Here is a 23521-nt window from a genome sequence, read left to right as displayed (position 1 = left end):
ACCTACAGCATATGGAGGTTCCCAGGCTAGGGGTCTAATTGAAGCTATAGCCTCCAGCCTACGCCACAGCCACAGCAACACCAGATCTGAGCCACATCTGCGACCTACACCACAGTTCATGGCAGCGCCAGATCCGTAACCCACTGAGGGAGGCCAGGGATCAAAACCGCAACCTCATGGTTCCTAGTCATATTCGTTTCCCCTGCGCCACCACGGGAACTCCAGTAGCTGAATTTTTTAAAATGGTTTCTTGAATCCATGTGCTTAGGTATTTTTCATCATATCTTTTTAAAACCTCATCCTAGACATCTATTTAATATTAAATAACTCATAAATTTATTATAATTATTTTCTGTTTTTTTATTGTAATTATTTTGAAAGGATGTTTACTAGCTATCTTTGTTTAACCAATCCTCTTATTAAAGATTCTTGAGTTAATATTATAGTATTGAATAATTAGACAATTATTACATATTTATGTTAATATATCATTTTTCAATTTATAATCTGTTGTAAACTTTATAAAAATAAAAGTTTATTAAAATTTGTTTTAATAATTCACATTTACATGGTATATTTTAACATTTGTCTCATTTAGGAGTTAAAAAATATGTGATATAGGAAGGGTATATATTCTTATTTTCATTTTTGTTTTGTTTTCGGAAACAATTCAAACTTAATGAGGCTAAAAGTAACTTGCTCAAAGTTCCTTAGTCAAGCATTGATCCAGTGTCATCTGGCTTAAAGTCCAGGAATTTTTCTACTCTGATGTACTTCCTGTGAATGAATGTAACTGCAAACAGAAATCGTAACTCATCTTAATATTTTTTTATTTATAATTTTATTTTTTAGGAGTTCCCGTTGTGGCTCAGTGGTTAATGAATCCAACTAGGAACCATGAGGTTGCGGGTTCAATCCCTGGCCTTGCTCAGTGGGTTAAGAATCCGGCATTGCCATGAACTGGTGTAGGTCGCAGACGCATGGCTCTGCTGTAGCCCAGCAGCCACAGCTCCGATTAGACCCCCAGCCTGGGAACCTCCATATGCCTCAGGAGCAGCCCGAGAAAAGGCAAAAAGACCAAAAAAAAAAAAAAAAATTTATTTAAAAAAAATTTTTTTTTAAGTTTTTTTATTTTGTTCTTTTTAGGGCCACCCCCACAGCATAGGAAGTTTGTAGGCGAGGTGTCAAATCTGAGCTGCAGCTGCCGGCCTACACCACAGCCACAGCAGTGTGGGATCTGAGCTGCATCTGCTACCTACACCACAGCTCATGGCAATGCCAGATTCTTAATCCACTGAGCAAGGTCAGGGATCAAACCCATATCCTCATGAATACTAGTTGGGTTTGTTACTGCTAAGCCACAATGGAAACTCCTTGTATTTTATAATTTTAAATGAACTCTCTCTCTATGAGATGTTCTATTAGTATTGCTACCTGATGTTTATATATAAAAAGTGTGTACAACTCAGTGAGCTTTGTCCTATCTTTGCCCTTTGATGTAGTTACCTGGGGGAGGTAGAACATTTTTAGTGACAGCAGTCTTACTTGAGGTTTTCTTTTTTTTTTGTCTTCGTCTTTTCTGGGGCTGCTTCCGCGGCATATGGAAGTTCCCAGGCTAGGGGTCGAGTCGGAGCCGTAGCCATCGGCCTATGCCAAAGCCACAGCAATGTGGGATCCGGGCCACGTCTGCGACCTACACCACAGCTCACGGCAACGCTGGATCCTTAACCCACTGAGCAAGGCCAGGGATCAAACCCGCAACCTCATGGTTCCTAGTTGGATTCATTAACCACTGAGCCACAAAAGGAACTCCGAGGTTTTCTTCCTTTTTTTTTTTCGCTTTTTAGGGCCGAACCCACAGCATATGGAAGTTCCCAGGTTAGGTGTCGAATTGGAGCTATAGCTACTGGCCTGTACCACAACCATAGCAACTCGGAATCCCAGCTGCCTCTGCTGCCTATACTGCAGCTTGCTGCAATGCCAGATCCCCGACCCACTAAGCGAGGCCAGAGATCGAACCGAGTCCTCATGGATGCTAGTTGGATTCGTTTCTGCTTAGCCACGGTGGGAACTCCCTTACTTCAGGTTTTCTAAGACTCACTTTGAGATTTGCTTTTTAGACTATAACATGTTCATTTGTATTATGCTCCATTGTGGTCCATCTTTGTCTTTGTGGCGAGGTTAAATGTCAGCATCAAACCAGAGTGGTTCCAAACTGTGGCTAGTGAATAAAAGAGGGAGCAAAGCTGCAAAGTACCATTTAGAGGCAGATAAAGATTATCTATAAAATAATGAGCCTGACTTGCATCTTGGATTCTAAAGGCCAAGACAGGTTTGGGGAATGTATTTATATTGCTTCCCAAGATTACATCTTTTTTTCTTGTTATTGTTGCAAAAACCTAGGAGCGAAATAAAATTAACATCTTTTTTTTTTCTTTTTCTTTTTGGCTGCCCCGTGGCATATGGAGCTCCCAGGCCAGGGATCAGATCTGAGCCATAATTGCAACCTAAGCCACAACTGTGGCAACTCCATATCCTTAACCCACTGCTCAGGGCTGGGGATCGAACCTGTGTCCCAAGATACCACCAGTCCCGTTGCACCACAGCAGGAACTCCCAAGATTACGTCTTTAAAATAGCTGTTGCTCCCTTGGATTTTAGGTATTTTAGAGTTTAGCATTTATAGTCCTGAGAATTCAGTAACTTTTTAAAAGGATAGAGAGCCTCAGGTGGCTGGTCAATGTCATTCTTACTATTCCAACAAAAGTGAGGCCAATGGTATTTCATGAAGATTGAGTTCTTTACTCAGTAAATAATATGCCTATCAGCCTCTTGGACAAGCCCTCATAAAATTCCAAAGTTATAGATTCTCTGTCATCTCAGAGCCAAAGCATTCAGAGCTCTTGATCCAGAGATCTAGATATTGGGGATTCTGACTAATGAGATATCTTAGCAGCCCACTGCTGTTTCCAACATGTCCTGATGATGTCTTTATGGCATAAATGAGTGTACCCTCTGTGAGCACGCAGTGTTTGCCAACTCGTCCTTTGGAGATTAGTCCTGTTATAAGAGCCTTTGGGCAGAGGTGGCTAACCAATCTATAAATTATATTTCATTCCACACTGTTGTCTGTAAACTGCTTTGTTTTTAGCCCTTAAGAGATCATACCTTGGAGAGGAGGCTCCTTAATAGATAAATTTTAAGATTGAGATTCTGCATTTCTCTTTTTTAGCTACTAATACTTAGCTATCGAATGTGTCATCTTTGTGAAAATTTATGATAAAGGTATTTTTTAAAACTTGAACGAAAAAAGAGATTGAGGTTCGTCATTTTATTGATACAGTTTTAAATGGTGAGTTTTTTCACAAATAATTTAAACCCTAGTGTTTAAATAATTCACCAAAAAACAACAATAGTGAATATTGATTAAGTACCTATTAAATACCAACTACTTTGCTAAACATTCTATAGTCCTTATCTCATTTAATCTTCACAAAACCTTGTGAGGTAAATTCTCTTATTCTCCCGTTTATAAAGAGAGGAAAACTGAGGCACTGAGAGAGAAAGTAACTTTACCCAGAGTTACATATTAAGTAGAAGGTAGAGTTAAGATTTGAGTCAGGATGTCTGACCCCAGAGTCTATATTAAATAAATAACTATGTTAATACTGCTGCCCCATAACAGTAATGAATTATTTAATTTTATCCAATTTAGTGTTGAGGAAAAAAATGCCTAGCTTCAGAAAATAATGCACTGAGTGTGTATTGGAGCATGAGTGTGATCATGGCAAGACCCTTATAGCAGTTTTTAACTTTGAAGTGTTTAAATACATTACATTAAGCTAAAGAATTGGCTGTGTTGTTGAGTTGCTTGCAGTCAGACATTCAGTGGTTTTGTTTTTTAGGGCTTTACCTCATGGGTTTCTGTTCTGACCCTGGTGGGTATAGGGAGTCAGTCATATGCCATCTCTCTTCCCATCCTCAGCCCTGAGCTGACCCCCAGAGGGAAAATTATGACCCAAGTCCAGTTGCTGGCCTGTCTGTCTGTGCTTTCCAGCCCAAGAACTGATTCCCTCTTTGAGAAAATTGGAAAGGCTCCTGGAGGCTGCTGAGGAGCTTTGATGTAGAGGTAGCAATTGAACAGATTGTCCTTTAGAAGCAGCCAAATTTCATTTTCCAGATTGAAAGACAGACTTCCAAGAAAACTTTTCTTTTTAATGTTTTGTTCTAGCATCCAAAAAAGACCCAACTTCAGATCCGGGCTTGAGAGTTTCTCATGGCTATTCTTGTTCTAGGTGGAGGGTGGTTGGCCCATTCTCAGATGGCATGTGTCTTAATAGCTGAATGGCTGGCCAGGCCAGCCTTCACCTCCCTCCTGCTGGGATCCAAGAGGAAGTCCACTTGACAGCTGCTGGGTACCTCCCAATAAGCTCACTAGAATATTTTGGTGTCACTTTGTGACAGACTTGGACTTAAACCCCAGTCCGGCCACTGGCTTTTTAATATTGTGGCTGCCCACAAGCTACTTAGCCTTTTTGAGCCTTATCTCTAAAATGAGGATTGTAATGTTTTCCTTCAGGGTTAAAGTAAGGATTAATTGAGATAATGGATTGACATGACTAACAGTGGACCTGATGAGAAGTATGGGCCTTAGCAAATATTAGTTTCTGATACTAGTATTAGAGAGGCAGTTTGAGATTCCATCACAGTGTATGGAATCAAGCCGATCTGAATTTGATCCCAGATATCTTATTTCATAGCTGTGTGACCTTGGGCAGTTGTCATGACCTCTCCAAGTCAGTTTCTCACCTGTCAAATGGGGATAATATCAATACCCATCTCATAAGCATGTTGGGAGGATTCATGGAGCTCATGCATGTGAAGTACCTATTATAATGTCTGGAACATAATGGGCCCGCAATGAATTTTAGCTCTGTCTTATTGTTGGCGTTGCCAGTATACCTCACAGGAGTTCTGCCCTGGGTTTTCTCTCTTAGTGGCCCCTATTTGTTATCATTTCATACATTGTATACTTCATTGTTTGCTTCAAAAATTTCTAATTTCTTTCTTGAGTCATTGCTCTAAAGGACAGATTCTACTCCAAGGGCCCAAGTTTCCCACTGATTCTCTTTTTTCTTTATCCTCTTGCTCTGGCTTTTCCTTCTGTCATGTAATAAGGAGGGCTTATTCATTGGGGTGGGGGACCCCTCATCTAGCCAGAGGCATTTCTTAGAGATCTGAAAACTGAGAGGTTTGGGTGTCTAAGCATGGACCCAATTTCAGTCTCTTAGACCAAGGAGAAGCCTTACCTGGTTTTGTCATTTCTGGGGGTGGTGAAGGGTCTTTCGTTAGGTATGATCTGCTTCCTTATTGAACTGCAGCTCCCTAGAGTTCTGCTTCTTTCTCCTGATCATTTAGTTTGGTTGTATCATTTAGCATACGCATGTTTGTAGCACATTGGGTCACCTTAAAGAAAGGAAACAGGAAAAGGAAACTAGAAGAACTTAGATTGATCAGCAGGGCTCAAGTGAAAAAAAGCCTATATTTAAGTGGGGTAGGCAAGGTGGTGTCTGCCTTTTCTGGTGTCTTTGCAAAAGAATTTGAGACCGAGAAGGGAAAAATCACATTGAATCACGTGGATGTTGAATCATAGAGATCATTCAGGCCACATTGTACAAAGTGAGAAAACGGAGGCTCAGAGAAGAGAAGGGCTTTGCCCAAGGCCACACAGCAAAGTGATAACAGGGCTAGAACTAGAAGGCTGGTTGTCTGACTTTATTCATTACCCTGTCAACCAATGGGTTTGCCTTGTGGTTCCACTGGCCCTCTCTATGATAGTATAAGCAGAGAGCATTGTGACTGCCATGTATTTTAGTTGAACAAATTCCTACCAATATTTCAAATATAGTCCGTATTCCTCTTCTAAACCCTCACATATTTATACTTTATTGTTATTTTCTAGGGTGTCAGATGCCTGATACATTCAATTCATGGTTTCTTATAACTCTGCTTCACGTCTGGTAAGTGAGCAATTTAAGTGAAGTCACCAAATATATATTTTTTAAAACACTGCTGACTTGTTAAGGTATAGCCTTCAGCAGGGCTGATTATATGAAATGGCAGTTGTTCAGGCATTAAAAACTGTTCCTTTCATTTTAATAACTGGTGTCTTGTAGCACATTTTTATTAAAGGTCAAAGCATAGTCCCAGAAAGAAACTAATATTTGTAGGGTTTTCTCAAAGAACACCTAACCCGGTGGACAATGCTATCAGTATCTCTAAGAGACCCTGTGAGCTTGGGTGGAAAGTTCTCTCCCTTGGCTGTTTTAGGAAAGTTCACATTTACGTAAAAGTGGTTTGAATTGTGAGCATCCGTGGTCATTTTCATTGCTGGTCATCAGAAACCTATAACAAATTATAGCACTGACATTTACGTCTGTACCTCTAAAATGTGCATACAGGTTAGATTCATGCCAGGTTTGTTGCATGTAAAAATATCTAACACCTTAAACAGTATATTTTTTCTTCAGGGGAAATTAAGTAGCCAAAAAAAATCAATTTTTCATCTAATGTTACACAGTATTAAAGGTCAGAAGGATATAGGAGAGACGTTGAAGTGGGGGCTGGGGAATGTATTTATTGAACTGCCAGATCTTGGGAAAGTAAATTCTGGAGAACTAAGTTTACTACTTTGACCATAGCATCTGAGGAACGTGGGGAATGGTTGCCCTGTCAAAAGACTCCTTGTTTGAGACTGCCTTCAGCTGAGCTTTGCATCACAGGGCTGACTACTATATAAAGACTTTTTGGTTTTGATCACCTCTGAAGTATTTCTTCTGAACTCACATAGTCAGTGAGATTGGCTCAGAGGCCTACGGTGGCAGTTATTTTGTGTTATTTTTTAGTCAAGCCGGTAGTTTATTGAGTGTACACTGTGTCCTGGGCAGTCAGTAAACTCTGTCGAGAAGCTCACAGTCTGGTGAGGGAGATAAGATGTGTTTAATGGTTATAAATTGGAATGGCTAAATTCTATAATAAATCTGAATAAGCAGTGCCTGCGGGATCATAGAGAAAGGCAACTATCAACACCGTTACTAGTGCTACCTGTTCTTTGAAAAGTACCTTCTTTTAGTCAAGCTTCCGTCTGTCTGAATGGCGAAGGTTAGGAAAAGGTTCAGGGAGGAGGAAGCTGGATGTACTGATTGGAAAACTGCTTTTTTAGGAGGAGAGGATTGCAGAGGTGGCGCTGTGGAATTACTCACTGGAAAGGTGGGAGGGTTGAAGGAGGCTAGGCTGTTCCCAGAGGAGCTCAAAGATAATATTCAGAGCTTGTATGAAAGACTCTTTATTGCCCACTAGCCAGAGGTATCAGAGTGTTAGAGGGAGTGGATGGCAAAATAAAGAATATAATCCTTGTGACCACATCCCAAGGTCAATACCTGACTAATGGCAGCTGGGAGAACCCTGAAACTCCTTGTAGTTCTTTCAAGTTAGCCACCATTTCCAAAGGTGCCTCCTAAGCCTTCTTTGCTGAGGTTGAAGGGTACCACCACCAGTGAAGTGGGACAAGGGGGGCTGTCTGCTTTCAGTCGACGCTCAGTCTCCCCTCTGTCCTTCCTCCTTGGTTTTCATGATCTGCAGGATTTGGTGGGATGAATCGGTGGCTTTTTAGCTTGAATCAGCAAACTCTGATTGAGGATCTACTTTATGTTAAGGACTGGGGAGCACTGAAGAGAAGGATATGATGTGGCGTGCCCCTTCAGGAAACAGTCTAGTAGAAAACAAGCACAGTATAGTTGCCTGCAGTGGATGACAGTAACAGAAGTGCTATGCCCAAGGTTCAAGCAGATGCTATGGGAGGACAAGGAGGTGTGACTAAATCCACATTTAGTGGATGAGTGTAGTATTGGGTAGAGTTGCTCTCTGGTAGAGGTGACATTTGAGATGCACCATGAAGGGTGAGTACAATTTCTGATGGAGAAAAAGAGGGCATTTTAGGTTGAGGGAATATTAGGAACAACACATAGAACCTGTACAGGAACATGGAGAATTTGGGGCAGCCAAGTTGTCTGAGGTGTCCAGGGCAGGTTTGTGGAGGAATGGAGTGGAAAGGATCACCAGAAAGGTAGTTTAGTGTCCAGTTGTGCTGTCATCTTCCAAGAAAAATTGGGGAAACTGTCTTCTAGGAGATGGGGGAATAATGGAACCACCCCAAGTCAGCAGAAAAGCTGTGTTCTCCTAATCCTATTCTCTTAGCCTGACACTCTAGGAGGGTAACTGAGGAATAGGCAAATCCAGTGTTGCAGGGCTCAGTGATCTTGCTAGAAATGTGTAGGGTTGAAATAGCTACTGTGGGTGGTAGTGTGAGGGAGAGGTGGGAAGGCTTAGAAAGCAGTCTTAAAAATAGAAAGAATGCTCCACCTCAAAAAAAGAAAGAGAGAAAGAAAAAGAGAAAGAAAAGAAAGAAAATTGCAAAAACTAACACACCCTGGCAGTGGACTTTCCAGAAAGCTTGTTTGGGTTCCCAAAGGTGATGACTCCCTGTTGGCTGTTAGAATAGGGACAGGATTTCTCATATCCTGTTAGTCCCTGGAGGAGGTGTTGATGTTTCCCTTATCCTGTCTGCTTTTTCTAGTTCCCAAGTTTTTGTGTGTATGTGTGTATTGGGATTTAAGACTGGGACCCCTCCAGTTCCTAGAACGCCCTTATCAGTTATGTAGTCTTGTGAGCTTACAGCTGCTGTGATTGTGTGTCCTTTGTCTTTGCTAAACAAGATCAGTAATCACTATGGCAGCTGAGGTGTTTGGCCTCCAGCTTGCCTCTTCCTATGCCAGTCTTCTTAAAACAAATTGGATTAATACACACACACACACACACTTTCTCTCTCTCTCTCCTTCCCTCTCTCTTTCTCTCTCTCTCTCTCTGTCTCTTTAATATTCTCCATTATTCTCAGGATAAAGTATGTTTCCTAGTATGGCATTCATATCCCACCAAATATGCGCCCTTTACTTCTCTCATCTGGTGCTGTTCTAAGTACACTACCACCATCATGCCCTTCCCTGCAAGAAAAGATTAAACAGTGTAATAGAAATTTCAGAAAAGCTGCCTAGAAAGCCCTCTCCTTCCTCTCTACCTGACAGACTCCTGTTTTTCATTCAGTATCTGCATCTGTTTTCATTCAGTATCCTACTCAGGTCTCATTTCTTCTTTGACACCTTCCCTTCCCTCTGAAGGCAGACTTAGTTCTTCTGTGTTCCCTTAATGTTTTGGATACCTCTGTTTTAGCACTCATCACACAACATTTTTATATTTTGCTGTATATGTATCAGTCTTCTTGTGGATGGTGAATTTATTGAGAGCAAGAATTATTTTTATTATCCTTTTGGAAAATGATATATTTCTTCCCTTCAGTCCCATGTCTTACTCTAGTTTACATTGATTAAATGTTGATTAAATAAATTATCTATGGCCTCAGATCTGACTTGGCTCCTGTGGCAATTGGAAGGATCCTGGCCACTGCCTGTTGGTCAGATGAGAGTACCAAAGCTGTGCTTCTACTAAGTTTCCTTAAGTGAGTTTACTTACTTAAGTTCCCTGGCTAGTAAGCTATATAGAGGTGGAATTTATGTTGGTGTTCTAAGTATTCATAGATTTGTAGGGACCTCCGTTTTAAAATTTGTCATGGAACACTAGTTTTTTATAGATGCAGAAATTAATTTTAGAAAATGGGGTGAAACAAGTAAAATTCAAATATGCCTATGACAGAGTTCCCATTGTGGCTCAGCAGTAACGAACCCAACTAGTATCCGTGAGGACGTGGATTTGATTCCTGGCCTTGCTCAGTACATTAAGGATCCGGCATTGCCATGAGCTGTGGTGTAGGTTGCAGACACGGCTTGGATCCCGTGTTGCTGTGGCTATGGTGTGGGCTGGCAGCTGGAGCTCGGCTTTGACCACTAGCCTGGGATACCTCATATGCTATGGGTGTGGCAATAAAAAGGCCAAAAAAAAAAAAAAAAAGAATGTGCCTAAGATGGAGGTAGAGTGGAGAGGAAAATGCAGTTTATATTTTTAAAAATTATTTTAAAGTCAGATATATCATAAATTATAATAACTACTAGGTCCTTTACAACTTTGTTTACATATGTTGGCTCACACATTCTCATAACTACTTTATTTCCGGAGTTACTGTAGTGGCTCAGCAGAAACAAATCTGACTGGTATCCATGAGGACACAGGTTCAATCCCTGGCCTTGCTCAGTGGGTTAAGGATCTATCATTGCTGTGAGCTGTGGTGTAGTTTGCAGATGCAGCTTGGATCCCATTTTCCTGTGTCTGTGGTGTAGGCTGGCAGTTGCAGCTCTGATTTGACCCCTAGCTGGGGAGAACCTTTATATGATGGAGGTGCAGCCCTAAAAAACAAAAACCAAAAAACTGCTTTATTTCCACTTACATATGAGGGATCAGAGATTTAGAAAAGTCAAAGAGCCTGCCCACAGAATTAATACATGGTGGAAAGGAAATTTAAGTATGAGTCTAGCTAACTCAAAGTATTAAGTTCCTTCCTCATTGGTAACTAAAACTACCAAGTAACTAATTACATAATTATTGATTAATGCTAATGATGTTTAATATTAGTTAATACTATTTATTACTTAGTTAAGAACCTGCTTATTCTTGAATATAAATCCATAAAATTGTAGCTTTGATTTTCTAATTGAATTTACTGTATGCAGCACATTTGTTCCCTCCCTCATAGGGCTCAGAGTATGGGAGAGAGACATTAAACAAATCATTGATAAAATACAATTGGGGTAGATGCTAGAAGAGTAAGTGATAGGGCTCTGTGGGAAAAGAGGCATACATAATTTAGTTGGGGGGTGGTCATTCAGGGAGGGTTTCACTGAAGAGGTGACATTTAAACTGACACCTGAATGGCTAGTAGAAGTTAACAAGTCAAAGAGTGGATGAAAAGCATCGCAGGGAGTTCCCTGGTGGGCTAGAGGGTTAAGGATTCAGCGTTGTCACTGCTGTGGCACCGGTTCAGTCCCTGGCCTGGGAACTTCTGCATGCCATGGGGGCAGCTAAAAAAAAAAAAGCATTAAAAGGCATTACAGGCAGAGAGACCTCATGGTTTTCAATCTTTTTACCAGCAGAGCCCTTTTAAAAAAAGAGATTTTATGCTAAGCCACAATGTATGAATAGATAAAAGGATTGCTATTTGGGTTGGAGAGGTGGGGCTACCTTGCTCATTTCAGGTCTCCCAACATGCCCACTGGTAAGAGACCCTTATGTAGCTTCCCGGAAACTCAGAGCACAGTGTAAAAGCTGCAGTTCTAGTCCAGCTCCCTCGTTTTATAAATGGAGAGATGATTTTGGTAATTTTAAAGGATTTGTCACAGGCCTCTTTATCAGCAATGGAGGATCCGAGACCCAAATCCAAAGCTGACTGTGTGAACTGCTCCATCTGCGACACTTTGCTTCCTTCCTGCATGTCCCCTTCATGGGATGGGAGTCTCTTGACCTGAATTTGAACTGCATAGCACTGACCACCAACTATATGAAAGAGTGGAGGCACCAAGTAAACTTTCTGAACATAACACAGGGTGATAAGTGCTTTGTTTGATAAACAGACAGACAGATCTTATGGGAGCACAGGGAAGAGGGGGCAGCCTGGAGATGGTCAAGGAAAGCAGTTGCATTGGCACTCTGGGGTCCAGAACCAGAGGACATGGGGTCTTGGGGAGTTAATAGGAGAGGAAGAATTAATTGTAAACTACTTTTTAAGACGTCCCAAGTGAGAAGGAAAGATGAGAGGATGATCGTTACAGGGAGAAACAGGATGGTGGGAGGAAGCATTTTGTTTTGTTTTTTATTTTAAGATGGGGGAACACTGGGACGTTTTTTTTAAGACTAAGGGAAGAAGCCTCTGGGAAAGAAGAGAAGGAGGTAAAGTGTGGAGGTGGAAGGGTTGTCTTTTGGACAACAGACTGGTTCCAGTCTCAGTCCAGCCAGAGAACTGCCCTGGCAGACACTCTCGGCCTTTTGCAAGAGGGCTCTTTAAAACCGCCACAGCAGTTTTGATGTAGCTGTAGGGCTTTCGAGTTCATGCCGGATTCCAGCAGCTCCAGACCTGCTATATATGGTGAGCCCTGGCCATGTGCACATCCTCTCTCTACCTTCACCAGCCAGATTTGCTCTGTTTAAACACCCACACGGTTAGCTTTTTGCCCAAACCAAAGGCCTCTGCAGCATCGTTTTACCGACATTGCATAACCTAAGAGCACTAGTACCTGCTACCCAGGAGCTTGTTCTTTATAGTGGATCTGACAGGCAGGCCGCAGGCCAGGTGTAGCTCTTGGAGGAGGCTCACTGTCAGGTGAGAGGGCTTCAGGAAGTGCCTCGCCCCACTTGTCTGTTTGCCCACAGACTGTCCTGTGGCCCCCATGCTCCCCACATAAAGGTTAGGCTTCATGGGGAGGGAGTTTAGGAAACCAGGTGGAGATGGCCATGTACACAGCCCCAGGAAAGGGCCAGCATGCCAGCTCACAAATAAATAAACTCATTCATTAGCACACTGCTGAAACTTGAGTGTGGCCATGTAGGCTCTGCTTTCTTGGCCTCAGCTGGTGGTGGAGTAAGGGAAACAAGCTACGTGAAAGTCCCTTTGGAATTCCTTCATAGCAGCCAGAGTGACAAACCTGCCCGAGTGCCCACTGGTTTTCACTGAATTCATAATCATATTCTCTCTGAGCAGCTTATAAACTACCTTGAGGGAGAAACAAGCCAACACACAACTGGCGTTGTCGGAAGGCCCAAACAGAGCAAGCGAGACAGGATGCTGGTTGCTGCCAGTTCATGGCAGGAGGTCAGCGTTAGAAATAACAAGAATTCTTCCCTCCCAGATTTAGGTAGAGAGGAGGAAAGCGTGGCTAGGAAACTCTCCTTCTCTTGCACTCTGCAGGCAGTGTTCCTCCTTGTCTGAGCTAGGACCAAGAGGCTTTGGGAGCTGTGCTGCCCAGAATGGGAGAAACAGTCAACACTGACACTGCCCTGGGAGAACCTTGGTTTGGGGGACAGAGTGGGAGGCCTGGCCTCATTCCAGCTCCTCTCTTCTCTTCTTCAACCTTAAGTTACCTGACCTTCTCAGAGTGTCAGTTTTCTTTCCTGTGAAATGGGGACAGTTACACTAGATGGATAGTTATATACATTGACAGGTGAATGAATGCAGATATATTTACAGTGACAAGTCTTAGAGGACATAATAAATGATAGTAATCCTCATTACTCTTTGCCGCAAGACAGCGTTTTCATCTTAGCCCATTTTTATTTTGAGACTCCTAGGGAGCAAGTCTTTTTTCCCTTTTCCCTTGTCTCTGCTTGCCTTTAGAGATGTTAGGGAGCCATCAGACTAGGGCTTTCTGTTTTCCTTTCCTTTACTAACTGGGTTATTTGCTTTCCTTATATGTAAAAGAGATCCGTATTATTTATGAGGCACTGGAATCACTGAGAGACATGGATAGTACTGTGAAGCTTAACACCTCAATAATAAATTGTGGGTTTAAGAACATCATCAACCTCAGGAGGGGCAGTTGGAGTTGCTCTTAAACAGAGAATAGTTTATGCATAGATTAAGTCTATACTCAGAGTAGGTACTTTTACTTCTAATGAGTGATTAAATTATTTAACACAAGAATCTTTAAATTATAGATTGTCTCTTAAAATTTTTTTAAAAATAGACTTTATTTTTTTAGAGCAGTTTTAGGTTTGAAAGGAATATTCTCTTTTTAAAGTTTATTTTGCATTCTTAAGGGTAGTTTTTATTATATTTTAGCATGGAAGTCTCCCCTCCCCACTTCCTGTCCCCCCACAGAACAGAGCTCTGAAATTATGAAGTTTATTCAGTAGCAAAATGTAATTTGACCTTTCAACATTTAATTTAATAATTTATTATGAGGAATGCATTCATGATGTAAACTGAAGTAGAACTGTCCTGTTCTTTTATTTATAAAACCTAGTATTCTCAATTGCAGAAGTTTACTTAATGACTCAAGTATGGTCAGAGTCTGTGACAAGTGTTAGCTTTATTTTGTAGTAGGTACCAGGACCATCACATTTTTTTTTTATTCTCGTTTACCATTTTGAACTTGTTTCACTCATTTTTTTTTTTTTTTCACCTTCCGATATATTTTAACCTTTTCTGGATCATTCAGGAGGTTCTGATAACTCTTAGCTGTAATTTGCCAGGCTTCTTATTTTAGTTGCACTGGGTAGCTATACCCTCCCTGTGGAACTGCTTTTTTTTGTGTTTAAGTACATTTTTAGGTTCTTTCCTTTTAGGTTGCCAGCAGTAACTATTTGCTGTTGCTGTTGGAGGACTCAGGTTAGCCAGTCCTTTCCCTTCTGATATCTTATTTCTAATAAGATGCTAGTTTTGAAACTTAGCTGTTGCCCTTGTGAGGATTAAATGAAAAACAGAGTAAATGGATTCTGGAAGATTTTTTTCTAGTCATTATAGAGGTAGAAAAACAGTATAACTCTGGGATCAGATTATCAGGGTTCAGATCTCAGTTTTGACACTTAGTAAGCTTTTTAACTCTGGGCAAGTTAACTTCTTTAAGACTCAGTCTTCTCAACTAATAAAGTGGGGACAGTAAGAACACCAGTATAAAGTGTATAGTTGTTATAAGGAGTAAATTAAATAATGCATCTGAATGACTTAGCACAGTGCTTGGCACATAGTTGTGTTAGCTGTTAATTATAGAACTTATCCATTTTTGCTATTAAAGGACTCTTTTTTTTTTTTTTTTTTTTTTGGTTTCTTCCTATTTCTTAGTCATACTAAAATAGGAAAAATTGCCAGATAAGCTGAATTCAGCCTAGATCAGACATTATCCAAATAATTGCTAAATAAATTACTAGAATTCTATTATCCTAAAAAAGGTTTCACTGGGGTGACTGTAGTATCTGTGGATGAAAAACAGAGTTAGAGTTGAGATTTCTCCACCTCTATCCTTCTGTAGTGGATTGCTTTTTCAGTGTAAGAAAAGTGTGTGTAGAATGCTACCATGAAAAATGGGGAGAAAAGGGAAGCTGCTATTGATGTAAAAAGAGTTCATGGTGCATAAGCTTGTGTGTGTATAGATTACATGGGGAGGGATTCCTAGGATACTACTAACTGTGGTTACCTTAGAAGAATCTGGTGGTTGGGGGATGTGGATAGGAAGGAGACTTAGGTTTGTTGTTTTTTTTTTTTTTACCATGTGCATGTGTTATCTATTCAAAACAGTTACTAAACAAAGAAAGGGGTGGACAGAACATGTAGGCTTCAAGGTTAGCTGCCGTAAGAATTGACCTTCACTTTTGGTGTGAAGGCAGCTGACTGTCTTAAGATGGGAGCCCCAGCCTTCAGCTAAGCTTTTTCCTTGAAGAGGACAAACGCAAAAGCTCTTCACAACAAGATGACTTTTCTGTCTCTAACTACCCAGAGAATTTTAAAAATATATTTATTTTTTGTAAGATTTTTTGTTTTTTTCTATTACAGTTGACTTACAATATTCTGTCAATTTCTGCTATGCAGCAAAGTGACCCAGTCATATATATACGAATATATATGTAAATTCATATGAATATATATATATATATATATATATTCTTTTTCTCACATTATCCTCCATCATGTTCCATCACTACTTAGAGAATTCGATTCACAAAATCAGGGCAGAAATAGTTGAGCTTTTAGTTAGCTGAATTTTGTGACGGTGGATGAATGGACAGCCCTATGGACCAGAATCTTATTTTCCTAGCAGAACTCATGGGAATCTTCAGCATACTTCTATTGATGAGAAAACTGTTGTGATTTTATAACTTTAACTATGTGTGATGAAAATTACTGTAGAACTTTATATTTGAAAGTGTTTTCTATTCATTGTCTACTGAACTAATTAGGTACAGTGTTTTAGGAGTAATCAGCATTTGCCCTCCCTTCATTTAGCAGGCTTGAATCTATATTTTCTGATTTTTTTTTTTTTTTTTTTTTTGTCTTTTTAGGGCTGCACCTGCTTCATGGAAGTTCCCAGGCTAGGGGTCTAATCGGAGCTGTAGCTGCCAGCCTATGCCACAGCCACAGCAACACCAGATCTGAGCCGAGTCTGCAACCTACACCACAGCTCACGGCAATTCGGGATCGTTAACCCGCTGAGCGAAGCCAGGGGTCGAACCCGCAACCTCATGGTTTCTAGTTGGATTTGTTTCCATTGCACCACGACAGGACCTCCCTATTTTCTGAATTCTTAGTCTCAGCAAAATTAGGTGCGGGTTATAGCAAACTCTGCTATTGCATTTTCTCTCAAAAGACAGATGTACACTGAATTTAAATTTTTGGATCAGACTATTGTGAATACTATAGTTCCACTAAAGTAAATATTCACCAAATTTGTCATTTTTCCAGCCTTGGTGACACTAATATTTAATTACTGGATGAGGCTGGGGAGAAAGGGTTAACTTCTGAGAGACTCATCTGTTCTTAAAGCCAAGGCGTCGATCTCATTACACCCCTTCTTCCTGAAAGACATTCAGTAGCTCTCCTTCTACTGAGTGAAGTCCTTTTAGCCTGACATTTTAAAGCCCTTCATGACCTTTCTGACATCTTTCTTTGTTTCCTATACCTGCCCTTGCACAAAATCTAAGTATTCATTCTTCCCTTACATGTGCTGAGCCCTGTCTTGCTCATAATGTTCCACCTGCTGGAAATTCTCTTTATCTTTTACCTGCCCAACTTCAGCTCATCTTTCCAAGCCCCAGGAAAGTGTTTCATTTTCCATGAAGCTTTCTCTGATCCCACTCAGCCAAAAGTAATCCTCTCAAACTCCATTGCTCTTATGTTCCTCTTGGCACACTTACTGCATTCTCTTTTAGGGCTCTTTTCTTCCCTAGGGAGACTAACTGCTTCTTGGATGGTGGACTCTTGTTAACCATCATTCTAGTCTCCACATAGTAGGAACTCTATGTGATTTTTAGATACAGTAATGCAAATATAATTCAATAAGTGAATTAAGTGTGAGGTCAGCATCTTGAAAGTGTCTTCAATTTATTTTACCTTTTCAACTCAGTTAACCATTTGACTGTTATCTTTAAGGGCTATAGAACAAACTGCTCTGAAGCAAAAAACACTTCAGTCCATGTTGATATAGTTAGTAAGTTTATGGTCTGAGAAACTCTGTGCCTTTTAAACCTCCAAGGGCAGGTGTATTAACAAACTACAGAATTTTCATATAAATGAAGAATTCCATTACCTCACTATTGCTGTTGATGAATTGGCCTCTGACAACGCTTAAGCATCAAAACACACAGCGTCTTTTCAGGTGGAGAGGCTGACATGAGTGATTTGGTTAAGTTTAAGAAAAATCTTATGAAAAAGGACTGTTGAACTTTGCCCAGTTTGTTTCTGCCTTGGAATATAGCCTATATGATATAAAGTAGCCAAATCTTTTTCCATGACCTGTTTTCTTATTGTCACAAAAGTGTTATTTTTTAGGCACTAACTAAGTTCAGAGGTTACAAATTTAGAATCACAGCATCAGCAAATCCCAAGGTTGGAAGGGACTTTAGAGATCATGTAGTCAACCTTCTGTCAGATAGCCAAGTTGCAGATTCTCTACTTTTTGAGGTCATCCATTCCATTATCCGAATTTTCAGAAACTCCCTGTTAAAAAGTTTTTACTTTCAACATTCAGCATTGAGTAGTTCTTTCTTCCTCTGTGACCCATTCATTGGTTCTGATTCTACCTCTTGGACAAAGAGTCTCATCACTTTTCTACAATATTTAAGGCAACTATCATGTTCTCCAGGTTAAATATCTTCTGATCTTTCATCTCTTCCTCTTGTCTCTTTAAAATATGATGTTCAAAACTGTGGACAGTATCCCAAGTAGAGTCTGACCTGTGCTGAATAGAACAAAGAAAATTTCGCTTTGTCTGTGAACATATTATATTTGCATTACTGTATCTAAAAATCACATTAATTTTGGGGGCAACATTATCACCCTCTTGACCCCCCTTGATTGTATACTGTCGACTTAACCCTACAGGGCTTTTCCACGCACAGACCTGACTCACCTGTCCTGTATGTCTACAGCAGTTCTTTTAGACACAAGTGCAAGACCTTGGATTTATCCCTGTTAGATTTAGCCCACTGATACAGCCTGTTGAAGTATTTTTGGTTCATGGTTGGGTCATCCAACATATTTGTCTTCCTGCTCAGCTTCTTGCAATCTACAAATTTGTTAAGTATGTTTTCTTTTTTCCATCTTAGTCATTAATAGAGATGTTGAGGTAGTCAGGCTCGAATCCTTCCATTGGACCATGCTATTGCTAGCAGATTTAAATAGTCAGGCTTGAAATTCCTGCTGTGGTGCAGTGGGTTAAGAATCCAACTGCAGCAGCTTGGATCACTGCAGAGGTGTGGGTTTGATCCCTATCCTGGTACAGTGGGTTAAAAGTTCCAGTGTTGCCACAGCTATGGCATGGCATAGGTTATAGCTATGGCTTGGATTCAGTCCCTGGCCTGGGAACTTTGATATGCCACAGGTGTGACCGTAAGATAAAAAAATTTAGAAAAATTAAATGGGCAGGCTTGAGTATAGAGATAGAATTGTCAGTTTAAACTTTGAAATGCCACAGGTGCGACCGTAAGATTAAAAAAATTTAGAAAAAATAAATGGGCAGGCTTAATTGAGTATAGAGATAGAATTGTCAGTTTAGACCAAATTTTCCATAATTATGGAAGGAATTGTCTTTTAGATGAGTAGTCCTTTTGTAGCTGCATAATTATTAACTATTTGACAAGAGATAATAGAAATATGAATGGTTGTAAAAATGAAATTAGGAACTAGCTTGGAAAGTTGGTGACCCTGCTTATATTCATATATATAATTAAATATAATATTGCATTTGTTAATAAAATGTAATATAATTCTTATGTTCTTAATATAAGATCTTAAGCACAGAGCTTTCTGGACTGATTAGAGACAACGCGGTGTAGGGGGAAGAATCTTAAACTTGGCCCTGAAATGTTTTGTTCGTTTATCTTTTCAGCAAATAGCTGTTGAGTTTATGCTATACTTGAGATATGCAGTGGTAAAAACAAAGACCCAGACTTGATCTTTGCCCTCAATGGAACTTACATTCTAATGAGGAAATTACATTCCTTTGACAACTACACAGATGAAATCATACTACTTTCTGTGACCTATATTCTGAATAAGGGCCACCCAACAGAAATATAATGCACATCACATATTTAATTTAAAAGTTCTACTAGCTCCATTTAAAAAAGTAAAAAGAAAAATATGAAACTAATTTTAATAAGGTTTTCTTTAACTCAATACTGATAATATTTCAACATGTAAGCAATATGAAAATTTTGAGATATTTGTATTCTTTTTCCTTGAACTAAATCTTTGAAATCTTAAGCTTATACCACATCTCAGTTTGAACTAGCCACAGTTAAAGTGCTCAGTAGTCACATGTACCTAGTGCTTTCATATTGGACAGCACAGTACTATACCCACCTTTACAGACTGCTGTATGGTGTTGGGCAAATTGCTCTCCTCTTTTTTTCGGCCCCACCGGTGGTATGCGGAAGTTCCCAGGATAGGGATTAATCAGACCTGCACCACAGCAGTGGCCAGAGCTGCTATGCCACAAGAGAACTCCTACTTTCTTTCTTTGCTTTTTTTTTTTAGGTCTGCACCTGTGGCATATGGAGGTTCCCAGACTAGGGTCCAATTGAAGCTATAGCTGCTGGCCTACACCACAGCCACAGCAACGTGGGATCTGAGCTGCATCTGAGACTACACCACAGCTCATGGCAACGCCAGATCCTTAACCCACTGAGCACGGCCAGGGGTGGAAAACAGCTGAGCTATGACAGGAACTCCTTTCTGTCTTTAGAAGTCTTATTTTCATCAGAGAAATGAAAGATTCAGACTTGGTTATCTTTTTTTTTTTCTGCTGCACCCAAGGCATATGGAAGTTCCTGGGCCAGGGATTGAATCCGAGCCACACCTGTGACCTCTGCCATAGCTGTAGCAACACTGGATCCTTTAACCCACTACACCAGGCCAGGGATTGAACCTGTGCCTCTGCAGCAACCTGAGCTACTGAATTCAGATTCCTAACCCATTGCACCACAGCAGGAACTCCGCAGACTTGTTTATCTTTAAACAACCAAAAGTAGTCCCTTTCATGTATGAGGATCTTCTTAGGTGCTCTAAATAATCTGTATCTTGATCTGGGTGGTGGTTACACGGGTGTATATTATATGGAAAAATTCATCAAGCTGTACACTTAAGATTTATGTACTTTTCAGTATCTATATTATATCTCAATAAAAGTATTTTTTTAAATCACTTCCAGTTTTTAAATTCTGTGCCCTTTGATAAAAATCACTCAGATGAGCTGACCTTCAGTAGAACTGTGTAATGTGAAAAATGCAAACAGCCAATGACTCTATGTCTTCTTCCCTTGCAGGATGTGTCTAGTCCGAATGAAGCAAGAAGGCCGGAGTGGGAAATACATGTGTCGTATCATAGTTCATTTTATGTGGGAGGATGTTGAACAGCGTGGCAGAATCATGGGGGTAAGTGAGTGCTGTCAGATTCTGGTCCTGGAAGACTCTAATGAGGGGTTGCCTGACTTTAGTTGAAGTTTTATTTGTTTTAGAATGGCCTGATGTCTGGTGGTAATTTGGCTAGAGTCACTTCTGCCCCTGTGGAGACTGACGTGCTCCAGACACATTATCATGGTTTGTCAGTGTGAGGCCATCCTGTGTACAGAGATGGGATTATTAAGACCAAGTCATGGTGATAGGAGAGATGGATTTGGCAAATTATGAAATCAAATAATAACAATAATAATCCAGTTTTAAGACACTTATGCCTCTGACACCAATCCAGTGTGTCAATTCACAATGAATTTGGCTGGAAAGACCCTGACATGGGGCTGCATTGTCCTCAGGAACTTAAAAACAAGCTCCTTGATCAATGACAACCTAGAATACTTTGGAAAGGTATCTACTAAAAAGGTGCACTGGTACCTTTAATAACCTGAGAAAGGAGTGTGTGTGTGTGTGTGTGTGTGTGTATAAAACATAGATTGTGATGACAATAAAAAACCAAAACCAAAACATTAGGACAGTTGGTTATATAAATAGCAATCTCTTCCTTTGTATATGTTGTACAATTTGTATATCTAGACTGTGTTTTAGTAGATTGTAGTTCCTTGCTTTTCCCCATATCATTGCCTCCCAGCTTGGGGAACACCTAAAGCAGAACCATCAGACAGCGTCACAAAATGGGTTTAGCTTGGCTTCTTTCATTACAGAGCAAATTTATCCCTATAGACTGAGGAGTAAGTAAAATGTAAATGTATTATAAAAGTCACACATGTTCATACAACAGAAATCAAACAGTAAAAAGCTTTTATTTATTTATTTTTGGGGGGGCTTTTTAGGGCCACACCCACAGCATATGGAAGTTCCCAGGCTTGAGGTTGAATCGGAGCTACAGCTGCTGGCCTACACCACAGCCATAGCAACACGGATCGTGACCCACACTACAGCTCAGGGCAATGCCATTTCCCCGACCCACTGAGCAAGGTCAGGGATTAAACCTGCATCCTCATGGATACTAGTCGGGTTCGTTTCTGCTGCACCACAACAGGAACTCCAGTAAAAAACCAGTAAAAGGGTCTTTTCCCCAATTCAACTCCTGTTAATAGTTAATGTATATTCTTCTAGTTGTTTTCTATACAAATACAAATGTATAAATGTATTCTTTTAACATAACACAGATGGGCTTATACTGTACACACTGTTTTCCATCTTGGCTTTTTTTTTTTTTTTTTTTTTTTTTTAAAGGGCTGCACTTGCGACACATGGAGGTTCCCAGGCTAGGGGTCAAATCGGAGCTGTAGCCACCGGCCTACACCACAGCCACAGCAGCACAGGATCCGAGCCGCGTCTGTGACCTATACCACAGTTTATGGCAGTGCCGGATTCTTCACCCACTGAACGAGGCCAGGGATTGAACCTGTGTCCTCATGGATACTAGTTAGGTTCATTTCTGCTGTACCATGATGGGAACTCCTTAGCTGTGTTTTTACTTTATAATTGTTTTTAAAATTCAGAATGTTTTCATTAAGGCTGAAATCCCTTTAATCATCAGTCTCGATCCTGGCCAGTTACCTTGTTTCAAGAAATAATCACTTTATTTATTTATTTATTTGTCTTTTGTCTTTTCTAAGGCGGCACCCGTAGCATATGGAGGTTCCCAGGCTAGGGGCTGAATTGGAGCTGTAGCTGCCGGCCTACACCAGAGCCACAGCAACGTGGGATCCAAGCCGTGTCTGCAACCTACACCATAACTCATGGCAACGCCGGATCCTTAACCCACTGAGCAAGGCCAGAGATTGAACCCGAAACCTCATGGGTCCTAGTGGGATTCGTTAACCACTACGCCACGACAGGAACTCCCACTGGTTCCACTTTAGTGTATATCTTTTAAGACTTTCCCATGTTATCTATAGAAAATAAGTAATATTGATTTAGCGTATATATTTTATTATATATCATATCATCTTCTATATACTTAAATGCAACTTTTTTTTTTTTTACTCAACAATATGTCTTGGAGATCTTTACGTGCTACATGAGAATTAAGTGGAAGATCGTCTCCCATGTTTTGTTTTTACTTACTATGATTATTTTCACATACTTCCTATGTTATTGTGTAATGGTATCTTGTGCTTACTCTGTGTGTAAATTTTTAATCTTTAAAAATAAATCATGATGCCGAGAATCTGGGTTGAAGGTATCTTCAGATTCTCATGTCTTTGGACGAACTGTGTGTATAGAAACTACAGTAGGGAGTTCCTGTCATAGTGTAGCAGAAACAAATCTCACTAGTATCCATGGGGATGTGGCTTTGATCCCTCGCCTTACTCAATGAATCAGGGATCTGGTGTTGCTATGAGCTATTGTATAGGTCGCAGACCCGGCTTGAATCCTATGTTGCTGTGGATGTGGCACAGGCTGGCAGCTGCAGCTTCAATTCAAACTTCCGTATGCCTGGAAACTACCATATGCTGCTTGTGCAGCCCTAAAAGAAAAAAAAAAAAAGGAGAAAGTACAGTAGATGTGGGTTCACCTTTACATAGCTTCATTATCATTTACATGGCTTTCTCTGGAACAACAGACCAGAAGCATTTCTGTTCTTTCTGAGAAGACGATAGCGTATTTCAGAGTTTTAGCTGCCGTCGTCATCATTATCATCGTCATAATTGTCATCATCATCTGTTTTGGAGTCAGTATTCACCTGTCTTAGAAATTGTACTCTGCTTCTTTCTTCCTTTTTTCTCGCTGTCATGCCTTACTGATATTTAGCTGTCCAGAGTGGGATCAGCAGCCTTTGAGCTATTCCTCCATCTGAGTGTTCCACGTGTCCTTAAGTACTTACAACCCAA

General features: G+C 40.4%; 1 protein-coding gene across 2 annotated transcripts in view; it reads left to right on the top strand.

The window, feature by feature from the left end:
* The window catches only part of UQCC (ubiquinol-cytochrome c reductase complex chaperone), a 113811-nt gene that overhangs the window by 40763 nt on the left and 49527 nt on the right, over window positions 1-23521 (top strand). For both annotated transcript variants that reach the window (XM_021077328.1, NM_001172364.2), the window contains 2 exon segments: window positions 5962-6019; window positions 20531-20639. In XM_021077328.1, the coding sequence (XP_020932987.1) occupies window positions 5962-6019; window positions 20531-20639 (167 nt within the window).

The sequence above is a fragment of the Sus scrofa genome, chromosome 17 (assembly GCF_000003025.6).
Source record: "Sus scrofa isolate TJ Tabasco breed Duroc chromosome 17, Sscrofa11.1, whole genome shotgun sequence".
In the NCBI taxonomy this organism is placed as follows: Eukaryota; Metazoa; Chordata; class Mammalia; order Artiodactyla; family Suidae; genus Sus; species Sus scrofa.
The sequence above is the reverse complement of the archived record's forward strand: the minus strand, read 5'-3'. Positions and strand labels throughout refer to the sequence as shown.